General features: G+C 38.5%; 1 protein-coding gene across 6 annotated transcripts in view; it reads left to right on the top strand.

The window, feature by feature from the left end:
- Positions 1-23,959, top strand: part of ZNF462 (zinc finger protein 462) — a 151,686-nt gene that overhangs the window by 46,529 nt on the left and 81,198 nt on the right. For all 6 annotated transcript variants that reach the window (XM_025163995.2, XM_025163993.2, XM_025163997.2 and 3 more), the window contains exon 2: positions 23,265-23,514. In XM_025163995.2, coding sequence (XP_025019763.2) covers positions 23,298-23,514 — 217 coding nt within the window. In that variant the 5' untranslated portion in view covers positions 23,265-23,297. The remainder of the gene's footprint in view (positions 1-23,264; positions 23,515-23,959) is intronic.

Genomic DNA, 23,959 nt, shown 5'->3' with positions numbered 1-23,959 from the left:
AGTTAAGAATGGATTTGAAAGAAATGCCCTTGATAATAGCACACAGAGCGCTATTGTAACTCCATATAAGAGTTCATGCATTACTTCTTTCCTCCTTTGCTTTTGCAAACATGTGATTAAATCCTGCAGTTCCTTGTTGCATTAGTAAAGTTCATTCTTGTTTTATTTTATTTTATTCTGTTAAACTAATTAACAAAGAAGAAATACATGTAATGTAACTTTATTAACAATGCCAAAATATTTATCCATATACTCAGAAGTCTTCTTCCCTGCCCCTTTATTGGCAGGGGTGGGGGGACCTTTGGCAAGGAACGCATCTCACCAATCCATAGCTTCATGCCAAGTTTAGATTTTTTTTCCTGACAGCGTTATACGATCATTTTAGCCAGCCTCCATGTCTGAAAAATCTACAATTTTGATGTTTTGATAGATGCCAGATACTGGGGATATAGCCAAGAAGAACATACACATTGTTTAACTTCATTTTAAGATGGTAGGAAATTAATTTCATGTTACTTAGAGCAATACTTCACTGGTTAATCAGAAGAGGACATCCAAGCTCATTATTCCATGATTTTTGTAAATAATTTCACTTCCATTGCCTTCCTTCAACCTTCTGTGAAAAAGGCTTTCTAGTTTTGCAGCCATGATTCATTCCTCTAAACCGCACCGCTGTGGAACCTCAAAAACAAGCAGGAGCTTTTGAACCAGGTCAAAGGCGGATTTCCACCTTCTGTGAAATATGGTCCAGATTAAGTAGGGAATTTCCATTGTGCAGGCTTTTGTTGCCTCTGATTTTTTGAAAAGCAAACCTGACTTGAAATAAACCTTAAGAGGACCCACTTGTAATATCTGCAGTTAATAGTACAACTGCATTTGTTTTATGATATACCTTACTGTTGTGCAGCTGAGGTAAAAAGTGTCTCTTGTGTCCTGAAGCACTTTTAGCTTAGCAAACGTGATGTATTGTGCAATGCACAACCCTTAGAAATATTGTTAAAAGGAAGTACATGCTGTGGTGTTCTTCCATTTCATAGACCATTCTCTCTTTGCTCCTGCTGACATAACATTGGCAAAAGTGAGCCAGGTTAGTGTTGATGAATCTTCGTTTGACCTTTTTCTTTTTTTTAATGCCTTTAATTTTTGTTTGCTTTGGGCATAATCCATCAGGAAATTCTTTTGCACAATTCCAGTTAGAGTGTATGGCAACTGAAAAAAACGGCAGAAGTTGAGAGGTAGATGTCTGACTTAATTTATTGTAGCTTAAAACGCTGATGTTTTTCAGAGATGTATGAGTTTGTTTGCTAAAGTATTAAAGCAAACTTGTAATAAGATTGGTGAATTACAACATTTCTTCATCACGTCCTGGTGATAGTTATCCCAAAGTCCCTTTCCCTCTTTGATGATTGAAACTAGGGTTCCCTACAGCATCAACACAATGTTTTGTTATATTTCAGTGCTAGTTTACCTATTGAAGGTAGCTTGTCTGGGGTTTACATATGGATATTTGCAGTGAAACATTTTTGTTGTTCTTGTGGCGTTTTTCTGAGAAGATACACTCAACTGATTGAGAGCCAAAGTAGGCTTGTAAATTGACTTTTTGGGTTCCCCTCATCTCTTCTCCCTGTTACATCAAGTTCCTCTGTTTGTAAAATGGGAGGTACTAGCTTCTGTAATAAGTATATGAAGATACTCTAGGTATTGTAGATTGAAGTTGGTCTTTGCTACCAGCACTTTGCTGTTTTAACAAAGTTGAAGTTGTAGGACTGAATAAACCCAGGGATTCCGCTAAATTCATCTTTCAAAGAAGAAATGCTATAAGAAAAGATGTTTGTTAGGTTCTACAAGTAGTTCAGCTGCCTACAGATCCCTGTGAATGTTGACTTTTTAAAGAATTATTTCCCAACCAACAGAACGTTGGAAAGAAATAATGTAAAGGAGCTCAGTTTTCAGTGTGTGTCAGCATGATAATTCTCTGAAAACAGAACACAGTGTGGGCAAATTTGGTGTGGTAGGAGAAGCCAGGAAAAGAAAGATGGAGATTGAAAATAGGCTGGATTCAGCTGGGAGCTGTAGAGAAAAACAGTCCCCCAGTCCATCCCAATGGGAGAGGAAAGAAGGAAGCCGCTCAGAAGGTTGCTGACTCCTCCATTCCAAGCCCGCTCCCGCCTCCTTCCCAGTCATGTGACCCAGAGCAGAGTTCTTTTTAAAGGGTTGGGAAGAATTCTAGTAGCTATCCTCTGCTAGCTTTCATGACCTTGGTTAAGAAGTATTAAAAATAATAATAATTTTTAAAAAGCATAGTGATGTGCTTGAAACATTGCATACGATATCCAAAGCTTGGTTTGATGAAATGTGTTCATTCTCCTCCTATGACTTGTTTTGTAACCAGAGAGACTGGCCAATATTTTTCAGTGTGTTTAAAGTTTAATCTGCTGTTTAAAATGGAGTTATATTGTTATGCATATTACTATATGTGTGCATGTGTATGAAGTTCCTTTTTTCTTTTTTGACGTTTATTTAGTTCATTTAGTTTTCCTTTTCCCCCCCCTGTAGTATAAGCAATAAATATGTTAAAACAAAAAAAGTGTATATGTGATATTTTATCCTTTTTATGGCTTATACTAGTAGAAAACAAAGGATGCACAAAACATATTGTACACTTAAATGAGATGGAACACTATAACTCCCAAGGGCTCCCAATCCAGCAGCGTGAGATCCGACCACAAAGACAGTATATATGGAGGGAGGAGCATTGTAATGAATTAGATCTTAAAATGCAACTTATGTGTATGTGGCATAGTATATCAAGTTGCCAGCCTTCCCACTGACAATTCATAGGTGTTAACAAAGCCTGAGTTCAAGCAGAATGATATTTTAGACGTGATTAGACACAACAGAAAACTAGTGAGTTTGAAGGTGAGGTCCTTTCAGCCCTCAGGAAATTTCAGCAGCTTCTGCTGAGGTCACTGTGTGTTTTGCTCTGCGTGGGAAAAGCTGTGGCCTGTCTTCTCTCAACTCCATCCCACCTGCATGAGATTCTAATTATTAACATCCAGGAAATATTATAGATGCTGAAGTGTGAATCAGAAATTCATCCATAAATTTGTTTCCTGTTTTTGCTTCAGCAGTTTTTTGTGCTACAGACACTTGCATTTGCCTCTTCTTCCAGAATCCGGAAGTGCACGCATTCCTTTCCAGAATGTTTATGTTTGTATTTGAAAGCCAGATGCTGGCATGAAGTGAATAATCCTAGTTTCCTGCCTTCTACACAGTATTTCATAAAACAGTAGAAGGCGGGGACCCATGTTGTGTGGTAGACCAAATATTGTAGATGTAGGTTCAGATTGCAGGTTTTGGGGTGTTCAAATGTATCTCTTCCACAAGATAAAGTCCCACATGTAAGTCAGACGGTTCCATTATGTTCAGGAAGCAGCCTTCACAGAGGAAAAAGAATTGTTTCAACATCTTTAAATGGCCAAAAGAGCTTGCTGCAAGGTAGCCACTCCCTGCATTTTTAAGAATTATTTGGTTTCTCTTTTGATGTGGCGTTACTCTTTTTAATCTGTGCAGTAGCTTATTCATTGTACAATTAATACAATTAACCGATAATCATTGCTAATAATGTATAATTTTTGATACGTTCTCTGGAGGGCTTCTTTTGACATTTTCAGACTAATATGTGTAATACTAGTGCATTACACGTAACGGGCATACACATGCAATTGTTGACTGTTTATGTGCATGTATTCAAAAGTGAGAATCATCTGCTTTTTTTTTTTTTTTTGGTACCTTTGAGTCAATGTTGACTCCTGGCGACTGCCTGAACAAATCCCTGCAGTTCTCTTAGCAAGATTTCGGAAGTGGTTTGCCCTTGCCTCCTTCCTAGAGTTGAGAAAGAGGGACTGGCCCAAGGTCACCCAGCTGGCTTCGTGCCTAAGGCAGAACCGGAACTCACAGTCTCCTGTTTTTTAGCCCGGTGCCTTAACCACTACACCAAACTGGCTCTCCATCTGTGTCTAGTCCCTGATATTTGAAGGAAATAGATTTCCTGGTTCTCCTCTGTTGGAAATAGGAAATTCTCCACTATTGGAAATTCTTCTCTGTTGGAAATAGATTTTCTTGGTTCACAGTACTGTTCAACATTAGCAAGTATCTTCCTTTTCCTTACCAGTTCATATATAAAACTGTTCATACCAACAGTCAGTTTGTTACGTTATCCACATGGCCAACTACAAAAAATATGTTCTGTTAGTTTTCCTTTCTTTCTAATTCCTTCTTTTTTGCACCACGTTGTCGTTTCCACCCAACTCCCACAAGACATATGGCCAAATTGTGAAACTGGTGACGGCCCTAGGTGGCTGAAATAATTAATGAGCTGTTTGGAAATATATTAGCATCTGCTATTCTAATTTGCTATTAAGCCCAGCTGTGGGTAGGAAATTTCAGATACAAGGTATCCAATTGCAAATTGTATTTGCTTTCCTCCAGCCTAGGCTGAAGGCTTCACTTTTTAAAGTTTTAATGAAATAATTCTGCCATTGAACAGGTTTGGATTTAGTATGTGAAGGCTATAAAATAAAGTATCTTTTTTTTTCCTATAGGCTTTAGTCCTAGATGTGCTTGACACGCAGCATGATCGTGTATATTTTTACTCAGCAGGAGGTCCCATTGAATTCACTTGGATTGCCCCCAAGAAAGCACACACACAATTCTCTAGGAGGAACATTGATAAGTAAAATGCATGTAACTAGTTAGCATACATTATATTTATCAGTGTTCTTCCTGGAGAATCCCACACTCCAAAGATACTGGGTAGAACTGAACACAGTTGCACACACTACATTTACCAGTGTTCATGTTAGATTTAGGTGAGAGGTTGAGGTGGAGTTCTTGGAAAGATAAATGTCATGTTCTCTGCACTGAATTGCTCAATCTGTCCTAATTCCCTAGATTGGTGATGGCTGAAATGTTAATGCAGAATCTTGCTTTAGAAATACGCTACCCCTAAAACTGCTGCATCTTCGCAGTCTTACTTAATCATGTTTTGGAATGAGTGAGCTGGTGAATAAGAATGGAGGGAACAGGAGAATGAGGATGATTGCTAGAACTCGGTTTTATCAACCTGTCCTTTCCCCCCCCTCTAATCTAATGGCACATAGTGTACCATCCAGAGATTCTAAAGGGCTTTCATACAGTTTGTTTCTGCTCATTACAGTTTTGATGACCATCATCTTTCTAGACAAAGAGCACTGGGAAAAAGAGTGCTGGTGAAAGCCATGGAACTCAGTACCTTTGTATAGTTATCTAACAACTGGAAACTGCTACAAGAATTTATTTGAGGCTGCTTTGAGAAAAGCAACAAGTAATAATGTATTGGGTTGGGGTGTGTGTGGAATAAACCTTTTAGGCAGCTGTTACATATTTATTTTTTAATTTATAATTAAAAACAACAATCTTAAAAATATCTAGTCTGTGTACCTAGGGCAAAAGCAATAAGTGAATACAAGAATAAATACATAGAATTATTTTGGGCACCGCAATCAGAAAGGCCTATCTGTACCATGATCCAAGTGGGATAGAAAGAAAGACCTTAAAGTAGAGTAAAGTTCGTGTACCCACGCGTATGGGAAGAAGCTGTAACCAGCACTTTGAATTTAGCCTTTAAACCAATAAAAAAGAGAAGACATTGATATGAATGTGGAAATTTCATATAGATGTTGAAAAGCTGGGTGTTATATTTGTTTTGACTCATTTACATATGAACATTACCTCTGTTCCTTTGAGTATGAACCAGCCTGAAGGACCTCTCCCATAAAATGTTATGGGAGAGGCATATGCAGGTACTGGTTGACCCAGTGGGTCTCAAACTTTGTAATACTGCCTAAAATGATAAGTGAATTTATGTGATTCCCCATAAGTACAACTAATGTCATCTGTGTTCAGCTTGGGCAAGAAATAAAAATGGCATTTTTATAATGAAATGTTTATATTTTATAGGAGCTCACAAACTTTGCAGTATAGTACCTCCTCACTGTGGGCTCGTGCTGGCAAAATGAGGAGCAGAGCCCAGTGTAAATTTTGATGTTACTTTCATATTGCCTGCACAAGCCTAATTAGATTAAAAAAAAAAAAAAGTGACTCCCCCACCATTTTTTTGTGATCCCCAGGTGGGGTACCAACGCACAGTTTGCAAACCCCTGGATTTAACTAATTTCTTCTATCATGGAACTCAAGATTGGCTACTTGAGCTCCCGGGTGTCTCCCATCCAGCTACTGCTCTCAAAATGTGCCCTGGGACTAATTTTCAATTTTTAAAAATCTGTTAAAATAGATATTGGCAAATCTTTAAGGGCAATATACTTAAAGTAATTCCTTTGGGAAAACTTCAGTGGACAAAATCATCTTGGCTTTTCATATCTTGCTAGATTATGGCATTGTGCTTCTGGAGACAGACGTTTTAGAAATCTACATATCATCCTTGAACGTCAAATGTTAGACACCATGTGCTTTAGAAATGGACTAGTCTGTTTTTTAGCTATATTTTATTAGCTGTGGAAAGCTCTTGTCTCTGCAAAGTTTCATGAGTCTTTAATGCGGTTACTGATTACTGGTGAGCGGGAAATCTAAGCTAGTTATATGTAATTAAATCATGCATCTCAGTCAGATAAAATTTGCATTCTTTTTTTTTTTTTTTGTCTGCCTTCCTGGGCATGAAACCCAGTTTGTTTCTCTAGCTATATCTATCCTTGAATTTTAATTTTTAATTAATCTTAAAAGGATAAGATGGCAATAACCAATTACTACAGATTATCCTTGGGTTAAACATATGTTAAGTACTTTGAGTTCAGAATAGTGGGGCAGCTTACAAATGTATTAATATTTTTTTAAATTATAAAAGATTCTTCTTGAGCTGTTCTAGTCTAGGCAAGTTATTACTTACAACTCTGTATGATGAGCCCCTTAGAGGATTTTTTTTTTATTAAAAAGCATTCTGCTGTATATGACTAGATTTACCACCCAATAGAATTGAAATTGTCCTGCCACCAAGTTGAAATGTAGCAATAGTATCAAATTTATTGTCTTGGTGAAAAGTCATAGCAAATTCAGAAATATTGAAAATTAGTTCTCAACTTCTACCTACTAAGGCACATACCCAAAGAAACATATTTTTCAAATATGTGCTTGTTAGAGGGGTGGCTTATAAAATGCTCGAGTTTCTTCCTCTTTCTGTATATTTACAGAATATATACAGATAATATAATATAATATAATATAATATAATATAATATAATATAATATAATATAATATAATATATGCACCTAATAGGTATATATATACAGCTGTATATACTGTATATACCTAAACAGTGTAAGAGGAACTTATACTGTTTAGGTATCTATTATAATTAATACATTATATGACTCCAACTAATAACAGAGATTATCTGGATGCGTTAAGTTGTAAATTAAATAATACAAATGCAATATATAACAAATACCAACTAACAGGAACAGTGATCAGTACAAAGTAGAAATCATGGAGCAAATCTCTAAAGTCTGGGATAATCGTTTAATCATGACCTAACACTTTTAAATTCTGGGAGAAGAGGGCTTTGTCTCCTGCTCAATCAATAATGGTGTAGGTGCCAAGAAAGCCTCCTTGAGGACATTATTCTGCAAGTGGAGATTCAAAGAATGTGGTAGCACTTTTTGAGACTAACAATTTAAGGCATACGTTTATTTAAGGCATACGCCTGTATCTGATAAAGAGAGCTGCATGTCATGGCTTAAGTGAGTGGTTGTGAGTCTTCTCAGCTGCTGTTTTTAGGTTATTTTTGTTGTTTTTAACTCTAGTTGTTTCTCCTGTTTTATTCTGTTTCACTTGTGAGCCGCCCAGAGTCATGTAGATGAGATGGGCAGCCTATAAATTTACTCAATAAATAAACAAATAATAAATCCTCTTAAAAGATACAGTGGTACCTCGGGATACGAACTTAATCCGTTCCTGACTCTGGGCGTATCCCGAGTTGGTCGTAACCCGAAGGAAATTTCCCCATAGGGTTCAATGTAAATCCGGTTAATCCGTTCCGCCCTCTGAATTTGGTCGCACCCCGAGGCAAATTTCCCCATAGGGTTCAGTGTAAATCCGGTTAATCCGTTCCGCCCTCCGCCCGAATTTGGTCGCAACCCGAGGCAATTTCCCATAAGGTTCAATGTAATTACCGTTAATCCGTTCTGGCGTCCACGGACCACACGGAAAGCGGCCGGGCGCGGCGTGGTGCGGCGCGAAAATGGCCGGGTGCAGCGTGGCGCGGCGCGAAAACGGCCCGGCGCGGCGCGAAAACGGCCCGGCGTGGCGCGAAAACGGCCGCGGACCACGCGGCAGGGCCGGAAAAACAGCCGCGGACCACGTGGCACGGGCGGAAAAATGGCCGTGGACCACGTGGCACGGGCAGAAAATGGCCGCGGACCACGTGGCACGGGCAGAAAATGGCCGCGGACCACGTGGCACGGGCGGAAAATGGCTCGTACCCCGAGGCGGAGTTCGCAAACCGAGGTAAAATTTTGGGGCCAGAGCTGGTCGTAACCCGAAAAATTCGCAAGCAGAGGCGTTCGTATCCCGAGGTATCACTGTACTACCAGATTCTCTGAATTTTAGCTACCATAAAGTTCACACGACTCTTCTCCCACAATATCTTCCATGAATGTAGTGACACAGATTTCTTTGTGATAGCCATCCAGCCTAACGTCATTCAGCCAGGGCACTTGGAGAAAGTAACTAAAAGCTCTGAGCAGCTATATTCCTTAGATCCCTAGCTGAGCTAGAAATACAATAAAGTCATCCGCATGGTTTAAGTCAGAGGGACTTTGGTATGCATTTGCTAATCCATCTATCTATATTGTTGCATACAGTATAACAAACCAATTATTCCTCTTACTGACAGAAATGTCTTTTCATGGTGATGGCAACCCAGTGGTGTGATGGTCAAGTATGCTAAATGTGTCAATTTTTATGATCAATATATTCACTGTAAACAGTGCATTACTTGTCTGGCAGCAGTACGGTAATATCTACACCCCCCCCCCCAATTTGCTGTTGGTGTACTTGACAGATTTCCATTCAGAGCTGAAAATTAGTTATTTTCATGGATCATAGGATCACTATGCTTGCATAGTGTACCTTTGCAGGGAATACATCGTAGCTATGAGAAGGGAAATAAATAATTCTGGGAAAAGGATAAGATTTTCTTTTCCACTTGCAATGTCCCTGGGTAGGCAGAATTAATATAATACTTAGTGCGTGTATGTGCATACACACGCACACACACACACACACACACACATATCTATATATACACACACACACACACACATACATACATACATACAACTGTAGACTGTTCTAGTCATCAGTTGTAAGGTCAAATACTTGTGTCTCCATATTGAATTGTTTGTTGTGTGAGTGTACCCTTGCATGAGCACGCTAAGGATAAGCTTTTCTATTATAATGTATTGAGTTAATGTCAAAGATGGACTCTGAACTCTGACTTTCCTGTTCACAGTTAGCCTCATTCACTACGTACTGGTAGCTCAGTTCAAAGGAGCAACAGGAAGAACTGTGGTAGGCAGTTGTAGTCAATCCAATTTATCACAGTTCTCACCAACACTATGCCAGACCACACGGACTGTAAATAGCTATGTTTAAAGTCCCACACAAAAGTTCCACTTTGCATAAAAATACTTTTCTCCTCCTGATTTTAGCGAAGACTCTCCAACTAAAATCAGAACATTTTTATTCCTGTTATTTTCTCCTCCCTCTTGTGCTATATAAAACATTAGTGTTTAATATAATGATGCAGACTGATTATGGTTTTTAGTGTCTAAAATTCATATTTATAATGTTCAGTGACTACATATCCCAGTATGCACTGAGGCCTCAATATCTTCCAAGCTGAAATAGCCCTGAACCAGAAGCAGAATTAGTCCAAGACAGTATTTCCCAAAGGGCACCCACCCTCCAGGTTTGCTGGTTCAAGCTCCTGTCAGTGAAAGCTGTGTATGAGTGTAGTTAATAATTCAGTACATCTATACAACATCAGCTGGGACGTAACTATAGCCTTGTTCTCCCTAAATGACCCTACTGTAGATAGATTGTCCCAGGTGCTTTGAAATTATTCCCTACTTACATGTCATTAAGACATCATGGATTGGGAAGTCCACTGGATGCGTGGGGCTGTCATCTGGACAGTGAATTTTCTTCAGCAGGGGCAGTTTATGTCTTCCAAAAAACTGAGCCAGACACAATCTTCCTACTTTCTTTCCCAAAGATATTAATTCAGGAATAATTAGGAGAAGAAAAGAGTACAGAGCAAAGACAGTTGAAGCTGCATATACCGCTCAACATATTTGTTGGCTATGGAAATAGAAACGAAGAGCACTGAACAGGAAAAGTGTAAGGAATGCATATTTTATGGCAAATAAAAAATTAAAACAACTCATAGGAACTTGATAATTGGCTTTCTGCATATTAATGTTACTCATACGCAGTTCTCATGGCAGAATATATTTAGGGATGTTCTGGGGTGTTAAATCATCAAGATATTAAAATATTTTTTTACAAAAATTATAAACAATGTTTTGAAAAGCACCATGAAATCTGCTCATTTTTTATTGTCACAACTATATCACCAAAAAAAAAAAAAAAAGCAGAACTAGAACAAATCAAAATGTTAAAAAAATAACCGAAAAATCCGTCTGGTTGGTTGGACTGCTGAAAGGAAGAGAGAGCTTTAAAAGCTTGAACTTTAAAAAAAGGCAAAACCATTAGAGTCAGCCTGTTATGACAATCCAACAGAAAACACTTTTTTTCTTAAAGAGATTAACATGCAAACAAGAATGGTATATTGAATATTTTAATATATAATTAGGTTTGATAGAATATTTGCAGTAAGCTCTACTTTTCATGAGACTGAAAAGTATCCTATCATTTAGAAAATGAAAATACTCTTGGCCACTTTAGGCCATTTTTAACATGAGATTCTTTTGATTGGTCCATGAGGTCCTGTGGAGGAAGCCCACCAAATGTTCCTTCATTGTCTCTAGCAATGTGCATCTCTCTTTTTTTCTCTTCAGCTGCCTGTATCTTTCTTCCTTTCATTGTAACCTGGCTAGTGAATGCCTAAACAAGCAGATTAGTGACAGGGCAATCACCAGAGAAAGAATTGTCATGATTCAATCTCTGCCAGATATTAATCTACATGTTCAACCTTTGCTAGGATTCAGTTTCTGAATGTCTGCCAGTGAGCGCAGAGGGGAACTTAACAAGAGGAAGCCCTCCAGATGTTCCTGAACTAAATCTTCCAATAGTTCCAGTTATCATGGCCATTGGTGAACTCCATTGGAAGCTGTAATTAAGCAACATATGGAGGCACATAGGTTCCTCCCCTGAGGTAGTCCCTATTCCAGTTGGTTTATCCTTTCTGCTTTTGTTCCTCTCTTATTTGTTATTGTTGTCAGTGTAGTGAAGATGAGAAAACATTACTGAAACGTCCTGTTTCCAGATCAAAGCTTCTGTCTGCTGAGTCCTTTCAAAACCTTCTGAAGTAGATGTTTTCATTCAAGTTTTTACTCTTTTGCTGGGAATGATTTTGCTTCTTTTTGCAATATGTACTTAACCTTGAAACAATCTGTTTTAGGCTCTTTGTATTTCCAGCATTAACCTTTATTTTCTGTTGCTGTCCAGCTTGGTCATTTCCACAGTTTTTTTTTTTTTTTTAAGTCACATCAAGGGTCAGAGAAACATTTCTTGAAAAGGCAGGCTTGCATCTCGGGAGGTAGAGGGAAATCCTGCTATGTTCAGTTAATTTAACTGCATGTCAAGTTGGAGTTTCTCATTTATTTATTCACAGTGCGCTTCCATGTTGGTTCAGATTGCTAAATTTAGTGGGCTACCAAGATTGTACGCTTGCAGCCTGTTCTTCTTATGGGGTAATACATGTGAGACAATTCTGCATTTTTAGGAATATCTGATAAGATCTGCTGCTAATTAATCCTATGATCTTACAAAGTTTTATAATTTCCTGAGAGCTGGGGGATGGAATGAAAAGAACCGTTCCATTGTTGCAGAAGAAACTTGGGCACTATCATATTCCAGGGATCAGAACAGTCCTGAGCCTAAATGGAACCAAGGACAGTTTTAATGAAACTGTACTTTCTCCTTTTTTGTCTATCCCATGTTTAATGCCCTGGGTCCCCGTCCCCCCCCCCCCGAGTTTTGGAACAAAAACTAGTATGTGTTGCTCTCTTTCCTTACATATAATAGCTCCTATCCACTTTTTCACCTTTCTTCCATAGGGTAATGTTTCCAGAATCAGATAGGAAGCTTGTTCCCAGAATTCCCTGCAGGAGAGCTGGATTATTGCAGATGGGATTAGCAATAGCCGTGGGTAGATAGGATGAGTCCTAGGCCCAATACTTCAGGCTCTTGGACGGAAGAGAAGAAAGCAGGCTCAGAATATGATTCATACAAATAAATGAAATAAGAGTGCTTAGAGCAATTGCATCAAGTTGGTGCTTTAGGACAGGGTTCCTCAACCTCAGCAACTTTAAGATGGGTGGACTTCAACTCCCAGAATTCCCCAGCCAGCCAATTCTGGGAGTTGAAGTCCACCCATCTTAAAGTTGCCGAGGTTGAGGAACCCTGCTTTAGGAAACTAAACCTGATAAATCAAATTCTTAACATCTTCAGCAGAGCAAGAAAAAATTGATCAAGGTACTTTGCTCTCTGCAGAAATGTTGTTGGTAGGTAGATCTCTTGTACTACTGTCCCTGATAAGTTTGCTGAAATGAATTCAAGGAAAAAGCCATTCAGGTAAACTAGAACCAGATGTTGCATTAATGATTTTTATTAATGCCATATTATTTATTCTCAATTTCTGACTATAAATGCTTTAATAATATTATGTATCCTAATTTGTTTTGTAAGGTACTCTTTTTGCATTCGACAGAGGTTTATTTGCCTATCTAGTAGCAGATTGTCATCATTATTAGTTCTTAATGCCCCTAGGAGGGCACGTATAACACCCCTGTTGCGTGAGCTGCATTGGTCGCCAGTTTGTTTCCGGGTCCAATTCAAGGTGTTGGTCATCACCTTTAAAGCCCTTCATGGCATGGGACCAGGTTATCTGAGGAACCGCCTTGCACCGGTCATCTCAGCCCGCCCCACTCGGTCCAGCAGAAGGGGCAGGTTGCAGACCCCACCCGTCAAGGAATTTTGATTGTTGGGGTCTAGGCAGAGACCCTTTTCTGCTGTAGCGCCTGCCCTATGGAACATCTTGCCGCCTGAGGTGCGGTGTGCCCCCTCCCTCATGGCCTTCAGGAAAGAGATCAAATCCTGGCTCTGCCAGAAGGCCTGGGGGCCAGAGGGGGGCCCGCACCTGTGGAGATGGCTGGTGGGGTGAAGGGTTGTCCCCCCACCAGCATCTTACAGGTTTTTTAGGGTCAAATTATAGAAGGTTTTTAGGCCATTTTTAATATATGTTTTTTAACTATTTATAGATTATGTGCATGTCTGGAGAGTCCTGTGTTTTTTCTTCTTTTTTATTATCGTGAGCCGCCCAGAGTCACCCATTGGGGGAGATGGGCGGCATACAAATTTGAAAATAAATAAATAAAATTATTATTAATGAAAATATATATTTAATATATATAATATAATGTAATAAAGTGAAATTATTCTCTGTATTCTGCATATTTAAACATGCTGAGTTAGTTGCTATCAAGACTGAGAGGGGGCATATGTGTGCAAAAGAAGGGCCTGAAAACTGTTTTGTCCAGGGCCTTAAATTGCCCCAGCATCCCAAAGCAAAAAAGGGGGAAAATGCACTCCCTGTTTTCAGTGCAGAGTTAATTATATTAATGTAAGCACATAAACAATGTCCTGCTGGATTGGACTCCAGGCCCATCTAGTCCAGCAGTCTGTTCTCACAATGGCCAGCCAACAGCATAAGAAGCCCACTGGTCTCCCAGCAGATGGTCTTCAGAGGGTGTCCCACAGCCATCAGGGCTAATTGCCAATATCAAGGAGTTGCCCTAAAGAACGCTGTCACTAGACCCTTCATTGTACAGCTTGCATCATGGATGCAACAAGAGGCCCTGTAGGATTTGGTGGCATTCCCAGAGCAGGATATGAGGCCTCACAGGCCTGGTTAAGCCAGTGTCATTCTGTGCTTCCCTTCTATGACTGTTGCTTGCTTCTGACTCATGCAACGTGGGTCTGGGTATAGATTGCATTACACTAGCATTATCTCATACCTTGGCCTTCATGTGTGGCGCGCTGCCAAAAAGGTTAGCCAGCACTTTTTTTTCCAGTAATAAGCTTGCTGATAATAAATTTTGTTCTTTAATGTGCTCGAACAGAATTTAATTTAAGTACTGTACTTTACATAGTTTCTTTTTAAAAACAGTGCAGATCTTAACACTGAAGCATGTTAACTGACACTTCAGTTCAGCATTTTATGACATCAAGGAAGGAGTTTCATAATTCTTAGATAACAATTTTTATTCATTTAGGAAAGAGCACGTAATGCTTCTTATTTGTGACAGGCTTCAGGTTCAGCAGGAGTAGATTAGGAATGCCTGTTCCTCTTCTGCATTTGATTGTCCTGTCGTTTATTGTCTTATCCATTGTGGCTTACTTGGCTGAGCTCCACCAACATATAAAAACAGAATAAAATGATCTCATCTATTCCATGTCTATACAGAGCTGATTTTGGTTAGGAAAATGGAAACTGAAAGTCTATAACTTTCAAAAGTTGAGAGCTGTTAATTAGTCTGGACAGAATTAGTTTTATGAGATGAAAGATGGAATTTATATTTGTAGCTCTGCATGAATGTAATTTCTGATTCATTTTCACATAAGTGGCTAGTATAAGTTTGTCATGACCATGATGAGACTTAATTATAGCTATTATTTTTAATTGATAACAATTTAGCATTTTATCGATGTGAAAAATTAAACTACAATTCATACCTTTTTAAAAAACAGTTCATTTTTAAAATAAAAATCATTGATTTTTATATACTTTGATAATGGTAGAGCTGTGGAGCCAGGTTAAAAATAATAATAATAATAATGCAGTTAATAGAACACAGTGCAAAATGTTTGAATGGTAATGAGAAAACAGGTAAGATCAAGATGTCAAGCCACTAGACTTCAATACATCGAAATAGTTAATAATGTGTGTGTGTGTTTGTGTGTGTTATTTATATTTATTATAAACAATAGGAGGTATTACATTCAGGTACAAAATATAAAAGCATGGGGAACACCATATGACAAAAGACCAAGAAGAAGAAATGCAGCCTAGGCACAACACAGTTCTTTGCATATCTACTCTGAAGTAAGCTCAAATGGAATTACTTCAGGTATATGTGTAGGATTGGAAGTCTACATTGATAAGACAAAGCATTAGAGACTCCTCCATTTATCCATGGGCCTTTACAAAACCAGTGTGGGAATCAAGCTAGAGTTTCATACTGGAATTCAGTTTGATGCCCAGAACCATCAAACTAATTTTCACCGTGACATCTTAGATTTCAAGGGAAGTATCATGTGTTATATTTTTCTCATCTTGAAAAAAAAATACTGTAAAAATCAAGGCAGTCATTGAACTTGAAGCAGAATTGTCCCATTTGTGATCTGAAGCCCAATTTCATTCCAGTTGTTTCAGTGTTCACCGCTTATCCCACTGCAGCCACAAGGCTAATTTCCCTGCAACAGATTGGCTAAATAGTCTTCTCTAAACTGGTATCATCCAGATGTGTTAGATTATAACTCAATCCATCCTAGGCATCATAGCTAGGGAAGTCTATTATAGCAGGAGCGCATAGAGGTATAAAATTCACTGCAATGCATGCTGTAGAGATTAATTAGCTTAATTACGAGCAACAATGGGATACTACCTGCAAATAGGAGAAAAAGAGAGGGTTACAACTTTCAGGTTAGATTGGATTTAGATTTTTGGAACCATTGAAACATGAGAATATATGATGAAGATGGTTGAGCCAATAATGATTTCTCTCATTCAGAGATAGCAAAGTAGTGTTTATGTGCTGTCCCTATCCCTCAAAAGTTTTAAAAAAAATTTTTAAGTTTAGTTTTGCTCATAGGTAAACGAAGCACTGTGACATTGTATATTTCTAGCTGTGCCAACTTTTATGACTTGTAAGGCGGTTTCAACTCCTCAAATAACATTTGGAGAATAGAATGTTCTTCTCTGCAGCTCTTTCACAGATATAGATTAAAATATTTTAATTTCACTCTTTGGTCTGTAAAATGATATTAAACTACAATTCATACCTTAAAAAAAGTTCATTTTTTAATATTTAAAAAAATAATGATAATGGTAAAGCTGTGGAGCCAGATAAAAATTAGAATAATGCATTTAATAGAACACAGTGCAAAATGTTTGAATAATGATGAGAAAAAAGATGAGCTCAAGATAGCAAGCCACTAGACATCAATACATCCAAATTTTATTCTTGCTTCTGACATTCTTTATTGCTCTTTAAATATATTGCTAATTGATTGTATTAAAATTATTGTTAGTTTAGTGAATTGTGCTTTTTTTATTACACTATCTTCTTTGGGAAGAGATTTATTTTGGAAAAGCAGTTTATAAATATAAAAAGAAATAATTTCTTTTGGAAGACAGGAATCCTGAGAATCTTTTCCTCACTTTGGACCCAAGATATGGATTTATAGTTAATGCATCTTGTGAAGTATTGGAATAAAACACTGAGTCACATCTCACCCTCCCACCATGTTCATAATCATGCATCTTTAATCATATATACCTACATGAATAGATTTCCACTTGCATATGTATCTACTTCCTTGTTTTGCAACATGAATATAATTCATGCCCATGTATCTGAGGCAGCACTTACTGCTCACATTGGAACATAATTTCAACAAGAGCTTCCATGTTTATGTGCTTCTGCTGTTTGCTTGGCCGATAGCCTCCGGTGAAGATCTCCCAACCTTTCATGCAAATCTAAAGTTTTGTTGTGTTGAAAAATCTACTTTTTTGTCCATCACTACTGCTAAAAGCTGTTCTCTAAGGGCAGGTATTGGAATTTTCCTTTAAGAGCTGAATGGTTTGCAAATTGAGCAGAAGGAGAACATCTCTTAATGTTGGAGTGATCTCTTGGTTTTATAACAGTGTTTGTAGATGTCTGCTGGAGAATGTCAAACCCATGTTGGTATCAGTGGTACATGTGAATGAGTTTGTATGTGTACATGTAAATATCTCTGATGTCTTTTTCAGTAACCAGATATTCAAGTATGAGCTTATTTATATATCTTAGGAAATTTCAACCCTCTCCCGTGAAGCCACAAATTGCAACTTGGTATTTACTCCAGTATTCATAAGCTCTTTTAAACTGGCTTGGCATCAGTCTACTTCCTTCCTTACTTCTGCTCCTTCACCACATTAAACCTATCAGAAGCAGATGGCTCCACATATTAAACTTTCTCTTGAGCTCAAGGTCACTGCACCAAGTTTGGTTGCTTTTCTATCAAAATAGTCACATCCTGTCACCCATTTCCTCTCTGTTGCCTCAGCACTACTACAAAGGGCTATTTCCCATCACTTTTATAAATACATCAGTCTGAATATCTCTTCTAAATATTTCATGCCCAGAAGAACTTAAGGTGAGTCTGTAATGAGAATGTACAACTAATGTTTAGTATGGCTATCATTTGCAAATTAAACTGAGATAGGCTTCTACCAATCCTTCACTTGTGATTAACCATTCTAGAATTACACATACACTAACAATTAGGGTTCACATTAACCATTGTTTCCCATTGTGATGGTCTTCAGTTAAACTTTGAAACTTTGGGTTGGAGAAGATTTGTAAATGATTTTGAGTGAATTTGCTAGATGCCTATGCATGTCAGACTAGAACATAGTTGGAACCAGCTAGGAGGAGGAAATTCCCTACTAAAAAGGGAGCTGCCCATTGAAAATCTAGCTTGTGATTGGCCAGTTTTCAGGACATAGTGCTGTGTTTGCACTAGATCTAATATGGATGATACAGAGATGATAGTTAACAATATTTTTTTAAAGTGTCAAAACATTTGTCCTAAAGACACACCCTGGTTGTGTATGTAGAATACTTCACTGGCAATCTAAGGTAGCAGTAGAGGTTTTGCATTACTACTGCTAGTGTTTCCTGGTTTAAAATCAAGAATTCTATAGCAGGGAAATTGTGAAGAAGAATGCACTTGGTATGATGTTGCTTATGGTATTTCAGGTTCTATTTCTTGAAGGTTTTGTAAGATCTATAATTAGTTGGCTGTTGAATCACATTGCTGTTTCAATGCTTATTTCGGGTAGAGTAATCTCTCTCCAGCATAGAAAAAAGATTAGACCAATGCTATGGCCTTCTGGATTCTATTAAGAGACGTTTGCTCAAATGCATGGAGAATGCAAAACTCTCTACAAGTGTATCTTTGGAGGATTCATAACATTTTTTCTCCCACAAAGGATTGTTTTCTCCCCCCTCCTCATCTTTCTGCATGGAACTTGAGATTCATCTTGAACTAGGTGTTAGAAAAATGTCCAGCATACTTTTATTTAAATAAAGTGTACTTATGTCACAATAAATTCTAATATGCCTGAGCATACATGTATGTGTCTTGTCATGTTAACTAAGGAGACCTATGCTTTGAAGTTTGAAAGACTTCACATACTGAGTAATTTTTAAAAAATGGCTGGGATCCAGAGAAGTATATCAGGTTAGGACACTAAAACTTTTTGACTCTTTTCCCTCCCCTCCATTAAATCTCTGAACTCTTACATTACATTACAATATTCAAATACCCTATCTTTTAAACATAGAAGTTGCTCAACATGGAAGTAATTTCACTGTTCTTCCATCTTTGCTCTAGAGTGCAAACCAAATGGGATTAGCAGTTTAGATAATCCTTAAGTATTTACCTGAATGTGTGGGGAGATCTGAAGGAAAGGGGTTCTTCTGTTTGCTTGATTATAGGTATAGCTTTTTCTGTGATCAGGAATTCAAATAAGGAGGGTCCTGGCTTGCTTTGATAGGTCTACTTGCATTCAAGCAAATGTGATTTCCTTTCAGATCTCCCACTTGGGAACTTGGAGTGATAATGGAGCTGAGCTGTGTGTCCCACCCCAGTTTCTCTAGACTTTGAGCTCTCCACATTAGGTGAACATCTAAATGGGGTTAGAATGTATGTGGTATGTTCATCTCTCATATATGGTTGTTTCAGTGCCATACATAGCTGTTTTCCAACTGCTTTAATGTCTCTTCGACCCTATTCCCTCCAGAATGTTTCCTAGTGCTAAATTATTAGAATGATTGCATTAAGAATAAGCAAGTATTTATTAGATGATGATGATGATGATGATGATGATGATGATGATGATGATGATGATGATATTTTTATGTTTGTGTAATTTTCTTCTGGATGCCAAATTTTGTTGGCAGCCAGATTTTGAGTAGCTTTCTTAGTGGTTTTTTTTTTATTATTTTGGTATTGCATAATCCATCAATGATCATATGGACATTATGCTACTGCTGCCTTTGTCATTATGAGCAAACATGCCAATATTGTTTCCATATATCTCTCTTTCATGTGCATCCTGACAGGGTATTAACATCTGCAGTGAAAAGCTCCATTCTTTGGCTGACAGATGGGTCTCCCTGCTCTCTTATCTTCCCTAGACAAAGAAAAATACAGACATTCTATTTTGATCCCTTAAACCATGTAAGGCCTTTGGGGGAGTTTGACTATATCTTCAAATGTGTAGAAGTAATAAATAAATAATGGGGAAATTCTTCAGATTTTGGTGAAAATGTGAAACTGAGGACCACTCAGATGTAACTGACCATAAATGGCATTGGCCTTTCCATATTGTCTTAAAGTTAAGAGATCATTTGAGAAGGGTCTGCTAAATAAATGCATGCACTCTGATCAATGCAGTCCTCCAGCATTTTTTTTTTCCTGTAAAGCCTCCATTGAAATGAATGAAAGCTGAGCCAGCAACCTTTGCTACGAATCCGGGTGTCAGCTCAGCTTCTGCTCATTTCAGCCAGATCTGTCCTGGGACAGTTGTCCTTGTTAACAGTTGGTACAGTAATTGCATTGCTCTTCAATCTGTTTTGCTACAGAACAAGTTGAGTGTTTGGTCTGAGTGTTTTATACATGGGCAAGCCAGAGTTAATAATATCCTTTAGAAGAAGCTTCAAGAAAATGCAACCATATGGTACTAACTGACAATTCTCACTTGCTTTTTTACCTTGTAGGGAGATGTTTCATTTGCTATTTTTCCTCTCTCCTTCCTTCTGATTCCTAAGCTAATGTGAGAACTTTCTAAACAAGGAGGAACAGCAGAGAAAGTCCTGCTTTCTTCCCCCCCCTTTTCTTTTTTGTTTTTGGTTCCTTTTGGTCCTTAAAGGAAGACTCCATCCGGTATGTAAAGGAAGAGATTCCCGCCCATTTTTCTTTCCCCTTGGTTTCCACACACAATGGAGCTTTCAGAGAACCTCTCTCCAAAGGAATAGCTCCAGCCTTTGTGTTGAAGGGTGTGCCTATTGGCAAGGCTTGCTAAACAGACAGCTTGGCTGGTGATTAACAAAGGTCATTAGACTTTGGAATCTGGCAGGCAGAGTCAGATGGTATGTCTTCTGTGGATAGAAGAATGACTCCCATGAGGCTAAAGCGCATATTGTGGAAGGCTTTTCCCCTCCCTTTGCTTCTTTTCTTTCTCCCTGTTCTCTCTCTGCCTCCCTTTCTTCTATCCATCCTGTTTTAAAATAATAATAAGGTTACACTTCTGCTTCTTGCTTTTGACTGTGAGGCCACCTGACCAGATCTTTGGCTTAAGCAAAGGCTGTTGCTGATGGAACATTGGGGAATGGAGGGACCTTCAGAGGTATTTTGTCCATGGCTTTATTAAAGGAGAGGAAAAAAGGCTGGTTTGATAGCAACCTTGAAGTCTTAGGCATCTGTTCTTTCCTTCAAGGGCAAAATCTTAAAATGCTGGTTTCTAACACTAGTCTTGGAAGGTCGGGAGAAGGCAGGGAGGGGAGAAGCTGGAGAATATTGTATGCTGGAGATGAGGCTGAGATAAGTGAAGCCATGTTGTGTGCAGGCTAGAAGCTCTGAGCCTATCTCTCCCTTAATACATGACTTGTCTGAGCTAAAATGGCTGCTCTCTCTCTCTCCCCCCCCCTCTACCTCTCTCTCCCTCCTAAGGCTCAGAGGACTAGGACGGCTTAGTGAGTCTTAAAGCGTCAGTGACGCAGGAGCTCATATCTCTTGAAAGTGTGATAAACACATTCAGAGAGCTGTGGCTTGTTTGACTTAGATGAAAAGACTATGCTGGGGGAGGAAGTTAAGAAGATGGACAGTGAGAAGATCTGTTTCATTATTTCCTCTCCTGCTTTTTCCTCTGGAGCATTCTGAATTCAAGAGTCGTCTGCTGTGCCATGGCAAAAGGGGTGGGGGGAGAAGAGATTGTTTTCAGGTCTAATGGACTGTGCGAAAGGAGACTTATGGGGTGGGGCCTCTGTGTTCACTGCTGTAATTTGATCCAGAGCAGATAGCAACCTCTTCCACACAGTCTGGTCTGGTGCTTGCACATAAAAGATTTGAGTCTCCTGATTGTTGTTAACAATGTTAGCTGAAAAGAAGGCAGGGCCAATGTTCAGTCTTTCAGTGCAAAGAGGAAGGAGAGTGGGGCACCAAGATATTGTAGTGGATGTGCTTTTCTGCTCCTTGTGTCCATTTTTTTTAAGTCATGCTATCAAGAGGAACTTTCTTCTGATGCAGGATCCTGGTAGCACTGCTTTTTCTTCGTAATGCTGGTGGGATACTGTTGAGCTTTGAACATTTGATAAACATAATCTCATATTACATCACAATGAGAAGATGGAATTTTTCTCAGGGCACGCTTGGGCTGCTGTTCCATCTCTTGCTCTGGAGGAACTCCTAGACTGAATATGACCTGAATTGTGTGAGGAGACTTTAAAATAAGCAGCTCATTCATTAAGATAATAGCTGCGGCTGCATTAGTGCAATGCTGGCACAACGTTAGCATACAAATTAAAAAAATAAAATCTCTCTCAGCCCAACTCACCTCACAGGGTTGTTGTTGTGGGGAAAATAGGAGGAGGAAGGAGTATTAGGTATGTTCACCACCTTTAGTTATTTATAAAAATAATAAAGATGGGACAAAAAAATCTAAAAAAGATTACTGTTTGAAAAGGAGTAGGTTTCTTGTCCTAGCCTGTTACATGTTTTCATCTTATTCAGTGATAATTTCTCAGTAGTATAGAAACTATAGAATTTACCAAGTATTTAATGTGTACACTTAGAATCATGAGATCTGAAACACTGGGAGAAATATATCAGCGTATATATTTTTTATCTTGCTGAAATTCCTCTTTATGGAAGGAGAGCTAGATGCTCCTAGGCTATCATTTTCATTCACCTTGTTGCCTTAGAATTTCATAATTGTGGCCCTGCACATTTGGGCAGCCCCAGAGCTGAAACAGGTTACATAAAAAGGTTCAGTAATAGCCAATAATATCTAATGTAGTAAGCTTGGAAAGGGGAAATAATTTAAAGGCTTTTTGGTTAGAAGTTTGGGCTCACAGTGGGAGAGCAGGTGGCTACACCAACTTAAACTCAACTCAGTTGAACTTGAGCAAGTTGTAGGTTGTCAGCCTAACAGGGTTGCTAAAAAGGTGAAAATTGGATAAGATATAATATGTGTGCCACGTAAGCTTGGAGGAAGCATGGGATAAAATGTCTTGAGTAAATAATCTGCTTGTCCTTTTGAAACTTTTTAAACAATAGTTCCTGTGCATTTTATTGTTGATGGATTTCCAACACATGCTTCCTTGTTCTTTGGAAATGGATTTGATGAGCAGGTAAAGTGAGAGCAGAAAAGGCAATTGGGCAAGACTTGTGCATAAAGTAACTATGAGTCACATATTTGAATGTATCAAATGTGTTAGGTCTGAGATTTCTGTAAAAAATTGTTACTGCTCTGGTATGCTCTATTTCTTGCGCTTGGAGAATATTTCTTTTCCTATATTTGCTCAATACTGAATCCGCTGCTGTAACAGTTTTGTGAACAAGCATGTCATATGCTAGTGATTTTTCCTATTAGCAGAGGATTCTTAGACAATATGTTTTTCCCTCATCTTTTCAGGTTTTCCTAATGTAAAACTTACCAACAAGGACCATGGAGGTGCTGCAGTGTGATGGCTGTGATTTTCGAGCACCTTCCTATGAAGACCTTAAAGCTCACATCCAGGATGTTCATACTGCGTTTCTGCAGCCCACAGATGTCGCTGAAGAAACTCCTAGCCCATCAAGATTCAGTTCCATGAACAGTGACCAGGCTGAGGTGGAGTATTCTTTGGTAAAAGATGAATTTGCAGTGGCAGATGGGATGGCAGGTAACTTTCTGTTTGGAACGTAATTCTGAGAAATTATCCTATGGCAGTATTCTCACATTACTATCCTGTTCACCGTATCTGAATCTTATGACAGATATAATAACAGGAATTGCTTTGCAGGACAACCACCACCTGTGTTATTCATATTCAACAGGAAGCAACCCTACACTGTGGCTGAGGATGTAGATTCCAAGAAGTATTCATTAAGGAAGCTGTCATTTGTTCATCATGTGTTGGTTTGAAAAGGGGAAAAATAGCCACAAATGATGGATTTACCCCCAGTGCTGCTAAGTTTTTGATCCATTCGCATGACTTTTTTTGGTTTTGTTATGTTCAGAATTTAAAACACAATGTCTAGAAAGCTATTTGTACATGAAACTTATAGCATATATGCATTTCAAGATAAGTATTTTATAGAACTGCTTTAATAGTTTATATGGTTGAT

Source organism: Python bivittatus, unplaced genomic scaffold, assembly GCF_059951505.1.
Source record: "Python bivittatus isolate LINGU-HERP-01145 unplaced genomic scaffold, Pbiv_v1 ctg000850_np1212, whole genome shotgun sequence".
Taxonomy (NCBI): domain Eukaryota; kingdom Metazoa; phylum Chordata; class Lepidosauria; order Squamata; family Pythonidae; genus Python; species Python bivittatus.
The sequence above is the reverse complement of the archived record's forward strand: the minus strand, read 5'-3'. Positions and strand labels throughout refer to the sequence as shown.